We start from the raw sequence: 20693 nt of genomic DNA, 5'->3' as shown, positions 1-20693 counted from the left end.
TATTTTTATTTTATTTCATATTACCTCATTTTATCAGTGCCTTGAACTCACAGTAAGTACCCTGATGCTAGTTAATACTTTTTACAATGTTTGTGGTGGTTTTCTTCTACAAATGTCAGTTTACCAGTTGGGTAGCTAGCGTTAGCTTGCTAGCAACCTTCTCTATGGTGAAACCCAGGCATGAGATAATATTAACATGATCTTGCTCCCTGTTGTTTATCAGGAGCCAGCAGCTTTTTTAAACTTCTCCATTTTAGGGGAGCTGATAAACACCAGGCTGATGTAGATGATAGGAGTAATTAGAGAAGAATTTGTGTGTTTTTTTTAGCTAAAATGGAGCAGTATTAAGCTAGTAGCTTTGGCCTTTAGTGTATAACAGAAAAAAGCAGTAGCCAAGTTTTACACTGGTGAGTAAAAAAGCTAATTTCATTCACTTTTCTATTTATTTTCATTGTTCTTTTCCCCTGTAATGTTGTCATTATTTATTCAGAATGGCTTTTACTACCCAGTAGGGTGGTGATACTTTTTTAAAATCCGCTTTTCATTCTTTTATTTCACTTTTTATTCTTTGGTATTCCTTTTTTTTAATGCTTCGGGTTTATGTTTTATGAAATTTTTTTTATACTGTGTGTTTTTATTCCTTTATGTCTGTAATGCTGTTGAAAGTATGTGGGTTGTTGTAAATGACATTTTTATTTTTATTAGTGCTAGGCACTAGGTTAACGCACGTTAACGCATGACGCGTTTCCATGACGACTGATCGGAAAAAGACGCGCGTGACGTTTACCTGTTTACGTGCCGTGACACCGGAGTCCAGGCACCGTTTACCAGTTAGCTCCGTTAGCTGCATTAGCTCCTTTAGCGCGCCTACAGTCGAACTGGAGCGTTCTGTTTATTAAACGAAAATAGCAGTGCTACAAATAACCAGCGTACCTGTGTGCCTCTGTTTTTAAAGTTTACCGTTACTATAGAGACTCATTTTAACAATCCGGAGTCACGTAAACATGATGTCGCGCGCGTCTTTTTCCAGTCAGTCGTCATGGAAACGCGCCATGCGCTAACGTGCCTTAACGTTGACGCCGTTAACCACCGTTATCGCGCCCAGCACTAATTATTATAATATTTTTTTACCTGGACGTTTTTTCCTTGTATTTCTTTTACCCCCCTTTTTCTTATTATTTTACCTTGCCATGTATACCTGTCAGTCATGATTGAAGAAGTTTCCCGCATGGACGACAAATGAAATGTCCTCTACTGAACACAAGAAAGCTCCAGTTGCCTATATCAGCACTTACGGAGATAGATTCAGGTATGGCACAGGGGTGAGGGGGGGTGAACAAAAAGGTAACACACGCTTTGCTTTCCAGTAATGAGTTGTGGGGGAATAAAAACACACAACCCTTCAGCTTCAATTCAGCGTCTCCTCTCTGGAAAAGCAGGTGTTATGGATTGTCTCGGCTCTGGGAACAAGCATCTGACCCCTTTTCCCTGATCCCTTTTTCCTGTTTGGCCTGATGCGTGAGCAGCCGACTCTGCTCCTGGCTGCTACTGCTACAACTGCAGCGTGTTTTTCCTCCATGTACCTCCTCCACCACTACTCGCCCTATTTTCGTCCTGTCAAGTCATGTTCCAGGTGGGCTGACACACAAATTCGTGTCCCCCGTCCAAAAAAAACATGTTTTGACCGTCTGCGACAAACATCTGGAGGGATATTTACTACTGAGGTCCATTCTTCTCCCAGCGCTGGCATGACACAATGATCTTGACAGCTTCTATTTGCACACCCCAAAACATATTTTGCTCCACCAAATGAAAGCAAAACATAAATGCGCGGCGATTGTGCGGCGGAATACGCTCGAGAGGCACATTTGGCAGAGGCGAGGCAGGAGCTATCTTTAGTCATCAGTGCTGAAAAACAAAAGGTTACTTTGTGGCAGCTATAAATGTTACGCTGCTGCTGCTACGGACACATTAAAACGATCTTGGCGTCCGCACACCATAATAGTTTATACGGTATCACATTGTGACAAATGGGCCAAAAAAACAACTGAGTCACTGTGTTTTTGGTGCACGGCGTTACAGCATGTTGGAAAACACAGGACTCAGCAACCTTTCATGCAGTCATGTTGTCGCTGTTTTTTGGTTTTTCAGCAGTTTCAGCCTTTTTTCTGGTTTGTTTTTTCTAAAAATGTATAGTTTATTTCTGTAATTTTTATGTTTTTCCTGTACTATTTTTGTTTTATTCTTTATAACATAATTGTTTTTTTTTGCATTTTTGCTTGTTTTTCTGCCCGAAATCTTTTGTTTTTATGTAATTTCATTGTTTTACCTGGATTTTTTCTTTCTGGAACATTGTTTACCCGTGTAATTTAGATGTTTTTTGTAATTAATTACCAATTTCCTATACTTTCGTTCTTTGTTTCCCCTCCAATTTCATATTTTTGTCCTGTAAATGTTGTTGATTTTCCCATAATTTAACATTTATTTGTTCCCTGACTTGTTTCTGTATTCCATGTACTTTTTCTATTTTTTTGTCTGTAATCTAGATGATCTTTCTGGAACCTTTTTGTTTACCTGTGATTTTGTTGTTCTTTCCCATAATTTATTAGTTTTTTTGCAATTAATTAGCAATTTCCTATACTTTCGTTCTTTGATTTTCTTAGAATTTAGCATTCATTTGTTCCCTTAACTGTCATTTTATCTGCATTTTTGGTATTTTCCTGTACTTAAGTTGTTTGTTCTGTATGGTTTAATTTCCCACCCATGTCATTTTGTGTAATTTTACTGCTTTACAGTGTTTCTTTTTCTATTTTTCCCCTCCGATTTCATATTTTTGTGCTGTAAATTTTTGATTTTCTTAGAATTTAGCATTCATTTGTTCCCTTAACTGTCATTTTATCTGCATTTTTGGTATTTTCCTGTACTTAAGTTGTTTGTTCTGTATGGTTTAATGTCATTTTATGTAATTTTACTGCTTTACAGTGTTTCTTTACAGTGTTTTGTTTTGTGAATGTGTTGTTTTTACCTGTATTTTCTCAGTGTTTCATTCCATACGCCACAAAAGTCCCCTCTTTAATGAGATGACCCTCAAATGTATCGGTGCAGCGATAGCGCGAGGTGATTATGGAATTAATATTCTGTAACGATGCAGAGTCTGTCGGAGCGTTTGCACCTGCTGCAGAGTCTCATCCTTCCTGCACTAAACCATCTGGAGTGGGAATTTTGCTGTGTGCGTAACGTATGGGTCAGCGAGCCGCTGCAGCAGTGCATGGTGGACCAGAGCTGGGACCACAGTCTGGACCGGAGCCAGGACCGGAGTCTGGACCCACGGTAACAGATAGAAACAGCTGATACTTTTTCTTATTTTACTTCTCCACTTTCTCACTTCGTCCACTTCAACTTTCCTGCAGAAAACCCCAGAGCTCTGCTGCGTTCTTTGACCTTCAAGTGAGCAGAAGAAGAAAAGACATGAGATATGACCATCACCCTGATGTGGGACGTGCGTTCAAGCAGCAGCAGCAGTGGGAGCTGTCAAAACAAAGACCACCAAGTGGGCGGTGATCCCAGTCTCCTGATGTGCTGCCCAAGGTGCTTCTGTCCTTGAAAGCCCACCACGAGACCTCAACTCTTTCACAATAAAGTTTGCAGGTAAGCCTGGGATTTTTTTTCCAATTCACATGAAAACAGGTTTAAAGACTAAAATTAACTCTTTTCCCATTGCCAGCGGTTTGTTTTCCGTCCTGTGGTGCTTATGTCACCCATGCATAACAAAACAACACCATGGAGCTCTGTGCAGATGTTACAGCTGTCACTATTTTGTATTTTATATATTTTCACTCAAAAAACCAGTGAGTTAACACATTTGGTGTTAAACCCAGGCGTTAAAAATAAATTAAGAGAAAATTAGAAAATAGTGAGTTGTCCCAAAAAGTAAAAATAAGGTTCCCTAAAAACATTAAATGCTAACGACTATGCTAACAGTTGTGAAAAGCAAGATTCCCAAGAAATGTTCATGCTAACAGCTATGATCACAATTGTAAAAAGTACGTTTTGCTAAAAACATTCATGGCTATTGGCTATGCTAACAGATTTAAGATTTGCTAAAACACATTCATGGCTATTGGCTATGCTAAAAGATGTAAGGTCCGCTAAAACATTCATGTTCTCAGCTATGCTAAAAGAGGTAAGGTTTGCTAAAAACATTCATGGCTATCGGTATGCTAAAAGATGTAAGGTTTGCTAAAAACATTTGTGGCTATCGGCTATGCTAACAGATGTAAGGTTCGCTAAAAATATTCATGGCTATCGGCTATGCTAAAAGATGTAAGGTTTGCTAAAAAAAACATTCTTGGCTATTGGCTATGCTAACAGATGTAAGGTTCACTAAAACATTGAGCTCTTAGCTGATTGTAGCCTAAGCTGCAGCCGATAAATACTATTTAAAATCAGGTTTTTAAATTTGGTTTCTTTTCCAAACTCAGGGTTTTTCTCCTCCACGATAAATTTAATTTTTTATTTTTGTGTCGATGGAAACTGGCAAATATGAATTACATTCTTGTTTTTTTTACAGCGGAAATGACAATAAATTTCATTAGACACGTTCACGATGGTCAAAAATCCACTTTAAAACCAGGTTCAAACTGTTTTTCTGACTAAACGTGAATGAGTTACTACTCGAGTCCTCAGTCTTTGAGTCCCTGTCCGTTCCTCGAACTATGGCGTCGTGCACAGAAACACCAAGTGAAGGGGTTAACAATGCAGCCATTCCCATCTGTTGCTAAGGAAGTGTTGCCTGTTGTGCAGGAAACAGGGAGAGCAGTTTCCTGTTATGAAGAAAAGGTTTTTAAAGGGTTGCATTCATTCAATCGTGCAACAGATGCTGCGCCAGGAAGCCACGGCCAATCGCGAAAGCTTTGGTGTCCTGGAGAAACTGTTTTTGGAAACTGCTTTTAGGAACTTTTCTATGCAGGAAATAATCCACGAGCAAAACATGTTGGTGGGGAAGCAGAGAGCAGGAGCTCTGCTGGATTTCTGACCGTAATCCTCTCCATGTTATGATGTTACAGACATGACACAGTTCAATTGCTCTTTGCAGCTTGGTGAAATAAGTCGGCCTCACGCTGCAGAATAAGAACACGTGTGATTTAGGACAATTGTTTTTTTTTCTACAAAGACAGAAGCTGCAGATTTGAAGCTGTTAATCTCTGGATTATATATGGTGACAATGATATTAAAATTGCAGATACTGCATGTATTCAAGACACATTTATGTTGGAATCTTATCTTATCATTTCATAACTTAGTGTACATATTTGGTCTCTTCTTAGTTTAGCTTAGCATTTCTTTGGTTATATTTTCTTATATTATCCTAGCTTAGTTTGTCTTTTTTCCTCATGTTATCTTATAATTTCTTAACTTACATTGGCTTATATTTTGTTGTCTTTTTTGTCCCTTCTTAGATTAGCTTAGCTTTGTTTTGTTATCTCATCCTATTTTAGGTTAGCTTAATCTTAGCTTAATTGTCTTTTTGTCTTAGTTTATCATTTCTCAACTTAACTTGGTTTATATTTTGTTGTCTGTTTCCCCCTCTTCTTAGTTTAGTTTAGCTTAGCATTTTTTTCTTGGTTTTGTTATATTTTCTTATCTCATCCCAGCTATTTTAACATTAGGCTAATTTTTATATGTTTGACAAACATGAACATTAGCTTAATTTGGTGAAACCTTATTGGATTAAATTAATCCAAACTGGTTTTATTGTTTACTGTTGTCCGGCAGTTTGACGCGATACGTTTCTTGTCTCCACCCACCCCAGCTCTGCTGCTGGATACTCAGTCAGGTCTGATAGTATTGCTTCACAGAGCCTGTTTTTAGTATTTCTGCCCATTATAAGAGGGATTTTTGTGTGTGAAATTATTAGTGGGTAAATTCTTACCTACATTTAGAGGTATCTTTGAAGTTGCAAAAAGTCACACACTGCAGCTTTAAATCCAGGTGGTGACATTTCTATATTATAACAGAAACAGCTTAATAAAACACACAGACAGAGACAGAGAGAGACTAGGTTGGTGCTGTGCTGTCAGCAGACTGTAGTCCTGCCTCAGGAAGCAGCAGCAGCAGCAGCAGAAGCAGCAGCTCCTCCCGTTTCTCTCCACACAGAAGCGCACCAGACTCCAGTGAAGCATCAGCACCTCAGCTGCTGCTGCAGCCGCTGCTCAACTCTCTACAGACGCTGCAGGAGGATTTTTATATATAAAACAACAACAACAAGAACCCAGGAGATGAGATGTTCTTCTTCATTTCTCACTCTGCAACTTGATTTCCCCACAATGTGCGTGCGTTTGGATTAAGTTCGACCGCGTCTTTTTTTTTTTTTTTTTTTTTACTGTTGGAGAGGGACGCTGCTGTCCGCTGTCCGCGCGCGGAGCCATGAGGAGAACCGTGGGATCCCGTGGATGATGATGGACATGATGATGATGATGCCTCATCATGAACGCAGGTCGGTGCAAACTTCAAACGCCGTGCATCAAACACAGTTTATGTGGTCATTTATGATGTTTAGTATAGTAGTGTTAATGTAAGTGAAAGTGCTTACTTAATGCAACAGTGGAGTGATAATAAACCACTCAAAAATGCTATTTAAATAATTAACTAAATTGTTGTTTTAGAGGTTTTGAATCCACAGATTGTCATCATCGGTCTTTGTTAAAGTTGCTTTACAGGAAAAAAAAAAAAGATCTGTTCTCGGATTAATGCTGGGGTTAGATGTGGGATTATAATCTGTGAAAGCAGACGAAGGTCACCAGTGGTCACCATGTGTGTATACATATATATACTACAAATTATATATAAATAATATGAATTGTCATAAGGTTTGTGTGCGAGAAAAGGTTATAGTGCTAATTTCCTATTTTTGTCACTTATGACAGGTGACATTTTCACACTCTGAAATCACATCCTGTACTTTTTGCTCTCTTCCTTTGTTTTTTTAGAATCATTTCTTTAAATTGAATTCTCGTTGCATAATTCATATCCTGTTGTTTGCAGTCGGGTGGCTTTGTCAGACTGGGACACTCAAAAAGACCTTCCCCCGACCCCCCCCCCCCCCCATCTCTAACACCACAAAAAGTGTACACTTGTTTTTGTCCCCTCTTAAGGACCATATTCTGACATGACCAAAACCTTGTCTTAATGAAGCAGAACCATATATCTGAGATTCAAATTGTGGTTATGTTAAAGTTATTTAGAGTTAGACATTAACTGGTTATAATACAAAAAATAAATAAGTCAATGCCGTGTCCTGAGAAGAATAGCTGTGCAAACCCGTGTGTGTGTGTGTGTGAGTGTGTTTCGTGAGAATTGAGAAGAATGACAAGAAGGAAGTCCATTTGTGTTGTGAAAACGCAAACTCCTGGAGACGTTCGTGGAGGAGTGATGTGGGGGCCACGCTGTTAATGTCCTCCTCCACCTCCTCCTCCCCTTGGACATCCTGTGTGTGGAGTCTGGGTAAAGGGGCTTCTAGAATCCTGGAATTCTTAAAAGGAAGCGTGTCAGGGGGGGGAGAAGAAAAAATATGTTTATCTGCCAGAATGAATGGGAATTTCTCACAAAAACCGTCTTAATTCAAACGCGTGCCACGCAGTGAAAGTAAAATAGAAAACACTCTTAGTCGCAAAGTGCACGCGGGGTGTAATCGGACGTGCGTCAGGGCAGGTACAAAATAACAGGAAAGAGACGAGGGCTGTACACACTGTGTTAAATGTGGGTGTGTTTCATGACACTATTAAAAAGCTGCAATTTAACGACTTCACTGTTTTTACCTCATTGTAAAGTCTGGAATAAATCGCAAATGTACAAGGATTTGCAGCTTATATTTTAAATATTATACTATTTCACGCAAATACAGTGCTACGGTTGTGTATTGGCAAACATAAGATTGCCATATATTGGGATAATATAATATAAGATGGATTTATTACCCAAAAAATAGTAAATTTTAAGAAAAACTCTCATCGTAAAAAATGTCTTTTGTCTTGTGAGAGGAGTGGAAGAGAGAGTGACATAGCCGAAGAAGTGCTGCCAACTAGTGGTTGGAGGCTTAAACACCACATCAAATTATTGATGAAGTGCTCCAATAAAATCAACGCAGTATCAACTGAGACATTTTTGAGTATTGGTATTTTCTTACACACCATACAATATAATAATTATGAAATCATATTTTTTAAAAAGTGACTAAATCTTTTTAAATTTCAGTCCTGCGACAAGAGAATAATGCGCTATACGTCTGCTACGCTAAATACATATAACCAGTGTTGCACATGTTTGTACCACTAATTTACTGTGGAAGACATAAGGCAAAAGTGCAATTAGCATTTTTTTTTTAAAGCTAATAGCCGAAGAAGTGCTGCCAACTAGTGGTTGGAGGCTTAAACACCACACCAAATTATTGATGCGGTGCTCCAATGACTATACAATATCACTGAAGCATACTGAAGCATTTGTTTTTCTACTAATTTACTGTGAAAAACATAAGGCAAAATTAGCAGTAAACATAGCAGTGGCTGCAATCTTGTAATCCCATGTTGGGGTCGGCGAGATTACTGTGACTTTTCCGAAATCCGAGTTAAGGGTGTGTGTGAGTTGGGAGCATATGAAAAGTATCAGTACACCATAAGCTCTTTGTTTTGTTCTTCCCATTATAGTCGACCACATCATTGTTTTTTGCAGCCATAATTAAATTAATCAAATTACATTAATTAAAAAATGTTTTTTAGATTAGTAAAGAGAGTAATCGTTTAAAAAAAAAAGCTTTCAGGACACGTGTCATTTCCCAGACAGGGAGATGTTATTGTTCCTGCTGTAAGTGCCCAGTGACTCTGTTGTTTTTCCTGCTGATAACATCCCCTGTGGCATTCTGTGTGTCACTGACCACACTGTGCTGCTCTGGGCTTCCTCTCTGTGTTTTATCCAGAAACACGGCGCACATGTTTACAATGGGCTTAAAAAAGAATCAGAGAATGAAAAATGACACGTCTTTAAATCATCCTTTTTTTTCTTTTTCCTCTTTTTTTTTTTTGCAGATTTTCAAAACCCGCTGCCAGTCCCTCAGCCAACGGTCCGCAGTCACCTGACCATCAAAGTACAGTCCAAGCTGATGTCCGGGCCGTGTCCCCGCGCTCTTGGTCCAAAACCTCCTGTCGCGCCCAAGCCGAGACCCCTGCATGAGCCTCACCCACAGGGGGATCCCCGTCCCCCGCTGAGCCTCAGTAACGGAGACCTGAGTCACTCAGACGAGGAGGCAGAAGATCTCCGCGACATGGCTGAGGAGAATCAGGACCGAGAGGCGAAGAGCGAGGCCAACGGCACGGGAGGAATGAACCCAGAGGACGAAACTGAGGAACAGGAAGGGGACGTATCGGATAATCACGACGACACCGACAGCGTTGGCTCCGAGGACACTATTAAAGGAGATGACGGTTCTGTCGTCGAAACGACTGAAGATGAAAACAATGACGACACATCGACGCCTTCTCCTCTTCTGACTGAAACAGAGGAGGAGGAAACAGAAAAAGAGCGTCAGAGTAAAAAGTCTGCAGGACTCTCTGAAGAAGATCAGTCACTCAGTCAGGGTGACGAGGACAGTGATGTTGGACTTAATGGAGCGAACGGCAACCGGAGCGAGGACGATTTGCAAAGCGGCTCGCTCGCTGACAAGACTCGTGAAGAATTCGCGTTTGGATTCCGAGTGCTCCCGACCGTAACCGAGGAGTATCCCTACGACATTATCGGCCCCGGAGACGACGCCAGCGATACATGCGAGTCGTGCGACCCGGCTGAATCTATATCGGGGGATACAGAGGTGTGGCAACCGGAGCGGGCGACCAAAGACCTCTCCGGCTGTTTCCGCTTCACGTCCAGCACCGAGGACGTGTTCGGGCCGTACGCCGTCATCGAAGCAGTGCCGGGAGATACGAGCGACACCGCTGACCCAGAGTGGAGTCAGGACGACGCCGACGACAAACCTTCGAACGAAGCGGAAACGCCGAACGCCGCTTCTAACCAGGAACCGTACTACGTGTCATCGGATGACGTGGACAAGCTGGAGGACAAGCAGGCCCTCTCTGACCAGGGTGAGACAGCCGAGGGCAGCGATCGGTCGAGTCAGCATAAAGACGAAGCACAGGACCACGAGTCGGCGGATGAGTACGCGGACATCGACGACACCGTCTGTCTCAAAGCGGATGACTTTGAACAGTCGGAGTGCGTCTCGTCGGAGAATTACGTCGAGATAGGCGACGAGGACGAGGAGGAGGACGCGGAGAAGAGACCCGTCAGAGGCAAGAGCGCCAAAGAGAGAACGGCCAAACGTGAGCAGGCCTACAACAGCCAGAGGGCGAGCTGTCAGCCTCGAATCAGGCTGTGCAACATCACGGTGCCGACGGACCTGGACGTGGGCCGCACCCCGGAGCTCACGAACCGAGTGGTGTTTGCCCACACCACCGAGGCCTTTGAGGAGGATATCGAAGAACTGGACTGCCACATTGTGCCTTATCACGAAGACACAGACTCTGACGGCGAAGAGCACATTTACGAAGAGGCGGGGTTCGATTCGGAAGGGGAGAACTTCATAACCCTGGATAGGAAATCTATTGTGACGCGGTCGCGCTCTTATTCTGGGAAAATCACAGGTTACGTTCCAGAAACTGTACCGGAAGAGACGGGGACGGAGTATCAGACTCATGACTACTGCTCGGTGGCCTTGGAACAAAGCAGCGAACCGCTCAGCCCTTCACAGCAGCCTGGGGTCAACAGTGTGACCCCGTCTATGGGCACTCGCCGCTTCTTGCTGTATTCACGCTCTGCAGAAGGTCCAGAGTTGACCATGACCACCCCAAAAGAGTTCAACCAATCTCTGCGGGATGAGATCAGGATGAGGAGGAAAGACGACAACCTCTCCCTCCCGTGCGTCATAACTTCTTCTGGAAGCTTTTCCCAGCGAAGCCATCAGTCGTCCAGCGGTGTCTCCACGCCGACTTCACTCGTGGACATCCCACCTCCCTTTGAGCTGGCGTTCATCACAAAAAGACCCGTCACCAAGAGTTCCCCATCCCTGCTCATCCAGCACGAACCCAGCGACGTACCGACTAAGAAGAAGTCCTCCTTTAAACGCTTTCTGGCACTCAAGTTCAAGAGGAAGTCAGACTCAAAGGTTTTTAATGACGTGAGTGTCCGCTCATCGCGTTCCTCCTCTGAATCCAGTCACCACGGCCCGGCGAGAGTTATAGAGCTCGATCGTAGGAGCACCGGCAGCTCACCTCAGTCCCAGTGCCGCATGGTGATCCCCCAGCAGCGTCCTTCAGACCTGCCACCCACCTTTATCCTCGACAACGTCCACCAGAGGAGGAAAGGTGACCTCAAAGCGTACGGCAGGGGCGTCTCCAGAGTGGAGTCCTTCGAGGAGCGCTCTCGCCGCCGCGCGATGCCGCTGCCTTTGACCAAACCCCGCTCCATCTCCTTCCCCAGCGCAGACACCTCAGACTACGAGAACATCCCGGCCATGAACTCGGACTACGAGAACATCCAGATCCCGGGCAGGCCCACGAGATCCCACACAGTCACAGAGTTCTTCGAGGACCCGGTTCGCACCACGGCTGCCTGCAATGAAAACGACGGCTATGTGGATATGAACATTTTCGCCGGGATTGAGAGCAAAGCCCAGACGTCGAAGGAAGACACTGAAAGGTAGGATAACCCTTTAAATCATCATATTTAGAAAGTGTTGGTTCTTTGAAATTCCAAAAGCACATGTGAGGCTAGAGTTGACTGGGCAGAACCAAGTTTATATTTGACCATTTGTCTAATGTATTTGCTTTAGTCTCAGATTGGTAAACCCAATACAGGAGGTCAGTGTTTCCCAACCCTGGTCCTCAGGGGACCCCGCCCTGCATGTTGTAGATGTTGCCCTGCACCAACACACCTGATTCAGATGAACAGCTCGTTATCAGGTTTCTGCAGATCTTGGTGATGACGAGTTGACCATTTGAATCAGGGCGTGTTGGAGCAGAGCGACGTCTAAAACAAGCAAGACAGTGTTCCCTGAGGACCAGGATTGGGAAACAGTGCAGTAGGTGACTGGTTTTAATGTTTGTGACTGATATGTGTGTTCCTTTGTCATAGAGGAAAACTCAACGTTTAAAATAAGTTTACATTTGAACCTGTTACTTGTGTAATTATCAGGGCTGACCGGTGTATCTTGCTATTACATCAACATGGTTTTCAAAATATCATTCCAATCCACAATTTCAATGAAAAATGCCCATATCTGTCTGGAACAATTTCCCAGCCTTATCCAGGACCTAATTAGTCAATGAGATAGCTCTGTAGCTCAGTGTCAGACTCTTCTTTCGAACGGATCAATTATTTAAAGCACTTATTTGCTAAAGCGCCAACTGTTCACTGGCACGAGCTCAGACTCATTCATGCCTCTGGACTCTGGGAAATGGAAACAGGAATTTGTTTTTTACTTTCTAGTTAAACAACCAGCAGTCACTTAATCCATTTAAATGTTGTCCAAATGAATAGATAATTAAAACGGTTGTCAGGTGCGGCTTAATGTTCGAGGTGTTTAATATAATACGCCCTAGAATGTGTTGTATTTATGATCTTGTGTAATGTTGCAGCTCATTTTAAAAACTATGGAGTGCAGTCACACAGCTACAGTTCACTGTAACCGCTTTTTAAAGGCGTCGTTTAAAGCAGGGTTTCTCAATCCTGGTCCCGGGGACCCAGTGCTCTGCATGTTTTAGATGTTTCCGCGCACCTGCCTCGAATAAATGGGTCGTTATCAGGCTTCTGCCAGAGCTGCTGGAGCAGGAAAACATCTACAACATGCAGGGCAAGTGGGTCCCCAGGACCAGGATTGAGATAACCCCGATCAGAAATATTATAAGCCTGGACTCGTGAACTCACGGGAGCAATCTTTGCCCCCGAACAACTGACAGATTTTCGTACAGTATGTCTCAAATGAGCAGTGGGATCAGCCTCTTGTTGCTGGTGTGTTCAGTGAGAGATGAGCAGCCTGCTGCGGGAGGCAACGCCAGCTTTGGGAAGATGGACAATGCATGTGGGGGAGCTTACTGGTGCTTTTTTTTCATTTGGAAGATTTAGAGGTCACATCTGGTGCCACTGCTTCCTTTGCAAGTCTGTAGTGATAGAGGAGATAACGGCACATGGGTGGCTCACCAAGCCCAGGTTATTCACATTAGAGAAAGTAATTATGGACTGCAATTATAAGTGAAAATGTGTGGGGGAGTTATTTTAACACGAAGCTGAGAGTGTGAGGGGATGGGGATGTGCTATAGAAGGAGGAGAGTGAAAACAAAGAGTATATAGGGATAAAGTGAGGTAGAATAGGGGGGAGGGGGGGGGCTGAAGTGCAGTTCTGGTGTAATTGCTCTCCTGTACTTGACACTTACGGTTAAGTTTAGGAAGGCTTTTATTAAAGTAGCTTTCCCCCCCCGAGCTCCTCTCTTTCATTGGACCCTGGAGGGGCCGCAGGATTTACCGCAGTGTGTGATAGAGTGAGGAATCGCCGCGGTCGGGCTGTACCAAATTGCCCGGTTTCAGCCACTACGGGGCCAAACGTCTTTCCACCGGCGTTAATAAAATAGTTGTGTTTGATGACCAGTGTGTGGTCAAAGAGATGGGACAATAGCTTAAAGGCTTTCGACATAATCTGGATCTGAAACGGTCTCTACCTCAGTTTTTCTTGCAGGGGCCAAGAAATAGGTTGTTGGGGTATTTATAATTCATCTGCAACTAACTGCTCCTTATTTAACACTTTTATTTTGTATATTAAAGTCCCACATATCTATGTGGGCACGGACTCAGTTTGCAGATCTTATAGTTTGCTTGACTTTTGCATATAAAGCTCTTAGGCTACACTCGGATTGTGTTCTGGTTTTTGTTTTCATCATAACGGTCGCTATATTTTAATTAGCGCTAGGCCCGTTAACGACGGTTAGCGGTGTCAACGTTTCCATGACGACTGACCGGGAAAAAGTAATGCGTGACGTTATGTTTAGTACAGGCACCATTTACCAGTTAGCTCAGTTAGCTGCATTAGCTCCTTTAGCGCCGTTAGCGCACCTGCAGTCGAACTGGAGCGGTCTGTTTATTAAAGGAAAAGAGCAGCGCGACGAATAACCAGCATAACTGTGTACTGCGTATGTGTGCCTCTGTTTTTAAAGTTTAGCGTTACTAGCGTTACTAACGTTACGTAACATTGCGTAGCGTTACGTAACGTGCGCTAACATTGATGCTATTAACGTCGTTAATGTGCTCAGCACTAGTTTTAATGGAATCTATGTCATTGATTTTTGTCCTACAATACAACCACCAGCACGGAATTCATTTACTAATGCAAATTGTCGATAGCTGAATCTGCGTTTTAGCTAAATTGAAAAATGAAGCAGCAAAGAAGAAAACTGTACAACTCCATCCATTGAGTCATTTTACCTGCGAGTGACTGCTGAGTAAACACATTTCCCACTGGTCAAAAACCTGTTAAAACTTAATATTACATAGGTTTTTTTTATGTCCAGTGGGAATTCATGTACGGTTTTTGCACACATTAGCATTTTCTTAAAGAATCTGTGGGGGAATAAAAGGCGTACACATCCCTGTGGTGAGTCTACTTGTGAAACCTAAAAGTGGACAAAAAGAGCTCTTAATGGTCTCCCGGCGTTGAGCGAGTCCACGCTCAACACTCATCCGTTGCGACGCGGCTTTCTTTGTGTGTGTGTGTGCGACGACAGTTCTGCTGAGACGGCAATGCTTTGCAGGAACCCTAATTTTTTTTTTGATAAAGCAGCACAGAGCCGTAAACCTAATATGCATGCGCACACGCGCGCGTGTTCACGCCTACAAATAAGCAAGCGCCTCGGTTTGTGCTGTGCACGTTGTGGGTGGAATCATTAGTGTGATCCCCTTTTCCCACCGTACACTGCGGTAGCTTGCTAATGAACGTGTCTCTTTGCTTTGGCTGAACGCTCGTGCCCAAGTGTAGTACTGAAACGGTGCTGTACATTAATCACACACGTGGAAACAAGCCAAGCCTGTAGCACGGCGACGACTTTGAAACTTCGCTTTAAAAATGCACGTCTACTCCCGTTAGAGCGGGACAGGTTCTGTTGTGAGTGCACTATACTCCGCTGTCAGTCGTTTTCCTTCGCCACAAAAATCCACTGTTTCTTTTTGGGTCTACAGCCGCGGCAACAGTTTGGATTTGTTCTCAATAAATCACTGCCGTCGTCAGCTTGGCGAGTCGGAGGGCCGTGGCAAGCTTTGAACAGAGTTTACTGCCGAAGATGTAAACACAAAGAGTGGCACAAAAAACACCCCCCCGACACTGACTACACACGGCTCGTTGTGGGCACACACATACGCGCATAATATGCACTGACACTCAAATAAACATAAACCAGGCCCCACGGAGACACTCTCAAAGAGCGGCCCTGGTAACAGATGCGTCTCCTGGGGGGGTGAAATGCGGTGAATACGAGGTGACAGGACACATCACGTCTTTGCATCGCTGTGTGAGACACGTCTACCAAACTAAGAGCCGCAACGGGAGAGAGAAAAAAACAAGCCCTCAAAGGAACCATGCACTTTCTGGGACATAGAGAGTTTAAATGGTGTGATTAAAACGTATAAATTTCAGAGAAAACCCGCACATAAACACTGGAGAGTGTCTGCTGTGCAAACTAGCCTGGAGGAGAGAGGGGAGACTGCAGACTCAAGTGGCCCAAATCTGATTGTTTTGCCTCTTATTCAGTTACATGTTCTTTTCTTCACGACTGCGTGAACAGCACATGTTGCACGGAGGCTGATAAATATCCACAAAAGGATCAGACTCCAGGTGACTCTAATCACAGATTAAAATTAACCGCATAATAATAATCACATTGTATTTGACTCTCATTCTGTTTGCATTTTGTACGTTTAAAAAAAGCTTGGTGCGGGTAAAACATGGGCTTTTAAAATACACTGCCGTTAGTCCGACATATATTATATTAAATCAAATTCACACCCAGATAAGGTGGTTTTAAGTCAAATTACTATTACACGTATACTCAAAGTATGAGTCAAACTAGCTTATAGCGGCACATGCTACACAGGCTTTGACCCCGATAATAATTGAAGTTCCTACACAGAAGAAAAAGACACAGCCAACCAAGCAAGAGACTAAATTAATGCTCTATCACCTTTAAGAATCAAATATTTTTAAGCTAATGGATAGTAGAAAGACACAGAATGGGGCTAGCTCGACAACGTGGTAGGACCTAGCTAACTAGCAACTGGAAAATAACATACTAGCGTAGTAGAGGCAGGCACACTTCTTTCAATATGCTACCGCTATTTTCCGGCTGCTAGTTAGCTAGTTGCTACCACGTTGAGTGCCATTCTGTGTCTTTCTACCATCATTAACTTAAAAATATTTAATTCTTTAAGGTGATAAAGCATAAATTTAGTCTCTTGCTTACTCTTGCTTACAAGTATGTATTTCGCCATGTTTTTCTTGTCATTGTTTTCTACTTCTTTGTCGGAGCTTGTATCATTTTGGGGTCAAAGCCTGCGCAGCATGTGCAGCTAGGCTAGTTTGACTCATATATTGAGTATCCGTGCAATATGCTACCGCTATTTTCATGTTGCTAGCTGCTACCATGTCGAGCTAGCGCCGATATTTGTCTTTCTACCATCCGTTAACTTAAATAATATTATTCTTAAATGTGATAGAACATAAATTTGGTCTGCTTGGTCCAAAATCACACAAGTCTGCATTTCGCAGTTCTTGTCGTCTTCTTCTTCTGTGTAGGAGCTTTTATTATTTTGGGGTCAAAAACCTGTGAAGCATGTGAAGCTAGGCTAGTTTGACTCAAATATTGACTTAAAACCACCGTATTTGGGTGTGTTAGTCAAACTTAGTAACTTGTAGGTGACCCCGTTAGCGCCTCAAAATAATTGACTCACCTTTGAGTTTGTATGAGGTTACAAAATAGTAACTACTATAGTATCTACTTCTTCTTATAGTGGGTTCTCCTAAGTTGTTTTTTTTAAAACCGGATCATTTTAGTTTGAATTTTAGAATTTTAGTCCAGCCACGGCCTCCTAAAACACGTTCGTCCACCCACTGTTGTGTTAGCATCAGTAGTGATGAGGGAGCCATCTTAAGTACATTGTTGTGATGGGTGGTGGCCGTGCGGCGGCGGCTGAGGTGGTGGACAGGGCGTGTCCGTGGGCTGCCAGGCCCGGTGCCAGGCGCCCTGAGGTCATTGCCAGGTCATCCCCGGGGGAGGAAGTGTCCAACCTAGGAGCTTCCCACCAGCCTGTTTACAGGAAATGCAGGATGAGGGTGGGGCTTTGCAGGGGAGGTGGAGACCGGGGAGGTGGGGGGAGGACAGATAGGATGGAGGTGGGAGAAGCGGGTCAGAGAGGTGGGGTGGAGGTTCCCAGACTTGTGCTTTGAACAACAAAAAGAGGTGTGGTCCCTTCAGGAATGCCAGGTCTGCTCTTTTTATCACCATCCAGGAATGTCCTCACTCGCTTCATATAATCTCAATCTGTACAGTTTATCCTACTCTTGTGGTTATAGTTGCATTTGTTGTATTATGGATATTATTCGGATTACCATGTTTTTCAAACGGGATTCACTACAGACCAGAAGTGTCACAATTAATCATTTTCAAACAGTTTGAAACACCAGCAATTAGTAAATTACAAAGAATGCAATGTAATAGTTGTTGTTTTTTAATAGTTCTATGTCCCCAAGTTCACAATCGTGTGTTAGGGGATCCACAAATCCACAAATGTAATGAAAAGCCCACTTAATATGTATATGTATATGGAACCCTTATTATGTTGATATTGAAGAATGATATTTCCATACTGTTAGGAACAAGTGCCCAGCCTTATCTACACTCTTAGAAATAAAAGTGCTTAGTAGAACCATATATTGTTCTTCGACTTGTCCTCATAGGAGAACCCTTTTGGATGGTTCACCAAGAACCAGTTAAAACCATTTATTCAGGAAAGGGGTTTTAAAGGGTTCTCTGGATCAAATGGTTCTTACTGGAACCATTAGTGTTACCAAGAACCCTTGAAAAACCCTTTAGAACCTCAGCCCTTGTAGAAGAACCCTTTTGGAACCCTGATTTCTAAGAGTGTACCCACTCCAGTCCGACTAAATATCCAGGTATGTTAGTGCGACTAAGACATGCTCGATTTTAGTCAGACTAACGTGTTTACGCGACATTAAAGGTTTCTTTGGGAAAGGGTTTTTCAGAAGCAAATGGTTCCAGCTAGAACCTCAGCCCTTGTAGAAGGACCCTTTTGGAACCCTTATTTCTAAGTTTGTGGGACTTAATTAGTCAATAAGTTAGTCTGTAGCTCAGTTTCAGACTAGATCAATTATTTAAACCACTTATTTGTGAAAGTGCCAACTGTTCATGATTATTTCAAAAACAAAATGCGCATTTCGTGTATATGTGTAGTTAAAAACCCACGTTGTACTTAAGTACAGTAACAAAGTCTTTGTGCTTTGTTACGTTAAAACACTGGTGGCACGTTTTTATTACCCGTCGCCGCCTTTTTATCACACCACAGACAGGACGGCAGCTGTGTCTGTGAGCGTCTTCATTAAATCCCTTCATCACGCTGCGTCACAACAGCCACGGGCTCCGTTCACAAACTCCGTACCTCCGACAGCAGCTAAACATCCTCAAACTTCAGCCCATTCCCTGAACCATTAGCATCAAAAGTCATCTATAGTTAACCACCTAATGAGCCCATTCATCGGCTCCTATTTGCGTTAATAGAGCCATTACAAGTGGAACGAGCGCTGTCTGATTGCCGCTAATATATTTATTTGAAGACTCAAACGTTGAATTGCACATTAAAGGACTCGTCTTGTGATTCACAGGAGATTTGTGCTACGAGCGTCTTTGTAGAGACAGTCAACGTTACTGAATTAACTTTGCTGTTTTATATTAAAAGACACATCTTGGTTTAGCAGCATTGTCGTAATGGATCTGTGTAAAGGTTATAGAATGGTTATGAGATTCCATATTATAGACTCTCATATGGTTTTATTGTTGTTTATTGTCTATTATATTCCAAGCCAGTGGTTCAACATTTTTCAGGCCGAGGAATCTCTACTACAGAATATATTATATAAAATAGTCTTTATATTAAACTTGGGCTAATGCCATTTCTAACCAAATCTTGTTATTGTGAATTCAATTCTAAGCTATTCAATTAATACACTGGCTCATATATTTAGGACGGACCACCCTAAACACGCATGAAAATGGACGACAATTGGCACACACATCAACAACTGGCGAAAAATTCGACAAAATAATGGACTTGCGAAAAAACCAATGCAAAATGGCTCGGGAGCGCCCCCACAGGTCAAGCGCATATGGAGCTGGACGAAATTTAGTTGCGCTGAATTTCGCAAAATTCAGTGGGAACAATGTCTGGCCCAAGACGAACAAAAAAATCCTCTTGACACCATGACCTCAACGCAACAGGAAGTCGGCCATCTTGGATTTGTTGTTGAACATAGGGCAACATGCCGCTGTCATTTATAAACATACCTTAGTTCGCTGACACCAATGCCAATATCAACAATGTCTGTCAGGCAAACAGAGCTATTCACATTCATTCTCAAATTATCTTATTTTAAACATAAATATGGAACGAAAGATTTTTTTTTCGAGGACAAAGTATCTATGAAGGTCCCTCAGTCGTACAATAATTCAGATCTCAAGAAAATAAGCTTTTCTTTACTCCCCAGCATCAGCCAGGAGCTCACACTAGGTCGACCTCTCCTCGCTGAGGTCAACCATGAGTGATGAGGCTGCAGGTGCTTTCTGCAGCCCACCCAACACTGTGTGTGTGTGTGTGTGTGGGGGGGGGTGTGAATGGAGATGAAGTCCATTGGGTAACTCTGTTAACCTTTGATCCTCTAATAGTCTTCTCACCGCACACACACACACACACACACAGGGGAATGTTTACAACAACAGGACACATATTCATTGAGAGGCAGTGTGTGTGTGTGTGTGTGTTTACTTGTAAATATGTCTTTGTGAGGACCGTGAAACCTATAAACCAAGTTAGGACGTACATGTTTAATGTCCTGTTTACCTTACCTTAAGACCTTTTCTGGCATAAACACTGAACTTTCAGGACCACATGGAGCCCAAAACCTGGTCCTAATTAGGGCTAATATATGAATTGTGGTTAGAGTTAATGATAACACTCGTTTTTGCTGTTCAATTGAATAAAAGTCAATGCAGAGTCCCAAGATAAATAGCTGATCAAATCTGTGTTTTGCAATAGGTCTGCAACTCAAGATTATTTTCATCATCCCTTAATCTGTCGAACATTTTCTCAATTAACCGATACGTTGTTTGGTCCATAAAATGTCTTAAAGAATTTCCCAAACCTAGAAATGACGATGTCCATGCACCAAAATTATTCAGTTTTAATTATTTCTTTTTGTGTTATTGAGCAAAGAAACCAGGAAATATTCACATTTTGATGTTTTAATGGTTAATTTTGACATCAATTAACAAACCGGTTAATTGATTAATCATTGCTGCCACATAAAGTGGCTGCAACGTTGT

The 20693-nt window shown here is 42.6% G+C and overlaps 1 protein-coding gene across 1 annotated transcript in view; it reads left to right on the top strand.

The window, feature by feature from the left end:
- The first annotated feature begins 6360 nt into the window (after nt 1-6360).
- fgd5a (FYVE, RhoGEF and PH domain containing 5a) overlaps nt 6361-20693 on the top strand; it is a 58244-nt gene continuing 43911 nt past the window's right edge. Inside the window, exons 1-2 of the mRNA XM_083907906.1 lie at nt 6361-6496; nt 9081-11742. Coding sequence (XP_083764032.1) covers nt 6487-6496; nt 9081-11742 — 2672 coding nt within the window. The 5' untranslated portion in view covers nt 6361-6486. The remainder of the gene's footprint in view (nt 6497-9080; nt 11743-20693) is intronic.

Source organism: Microchirus variegatus, assembly GCF_963457635.1.
Source record: "Microchirus variegatus genome assembly, chromosome: 21".
Lineage (NCBI taxonomy): Eukaryota > Metazoa > Chordata > Actinopteri > Pleuronectiformes > Soleidae > Microchirus > Microchirus variegatus.
The sequence above is the reverse complement of the archived record's forward strand: the minus strand, read 5'-3'. Positions and strand labels throughout refer to the sequence as shown.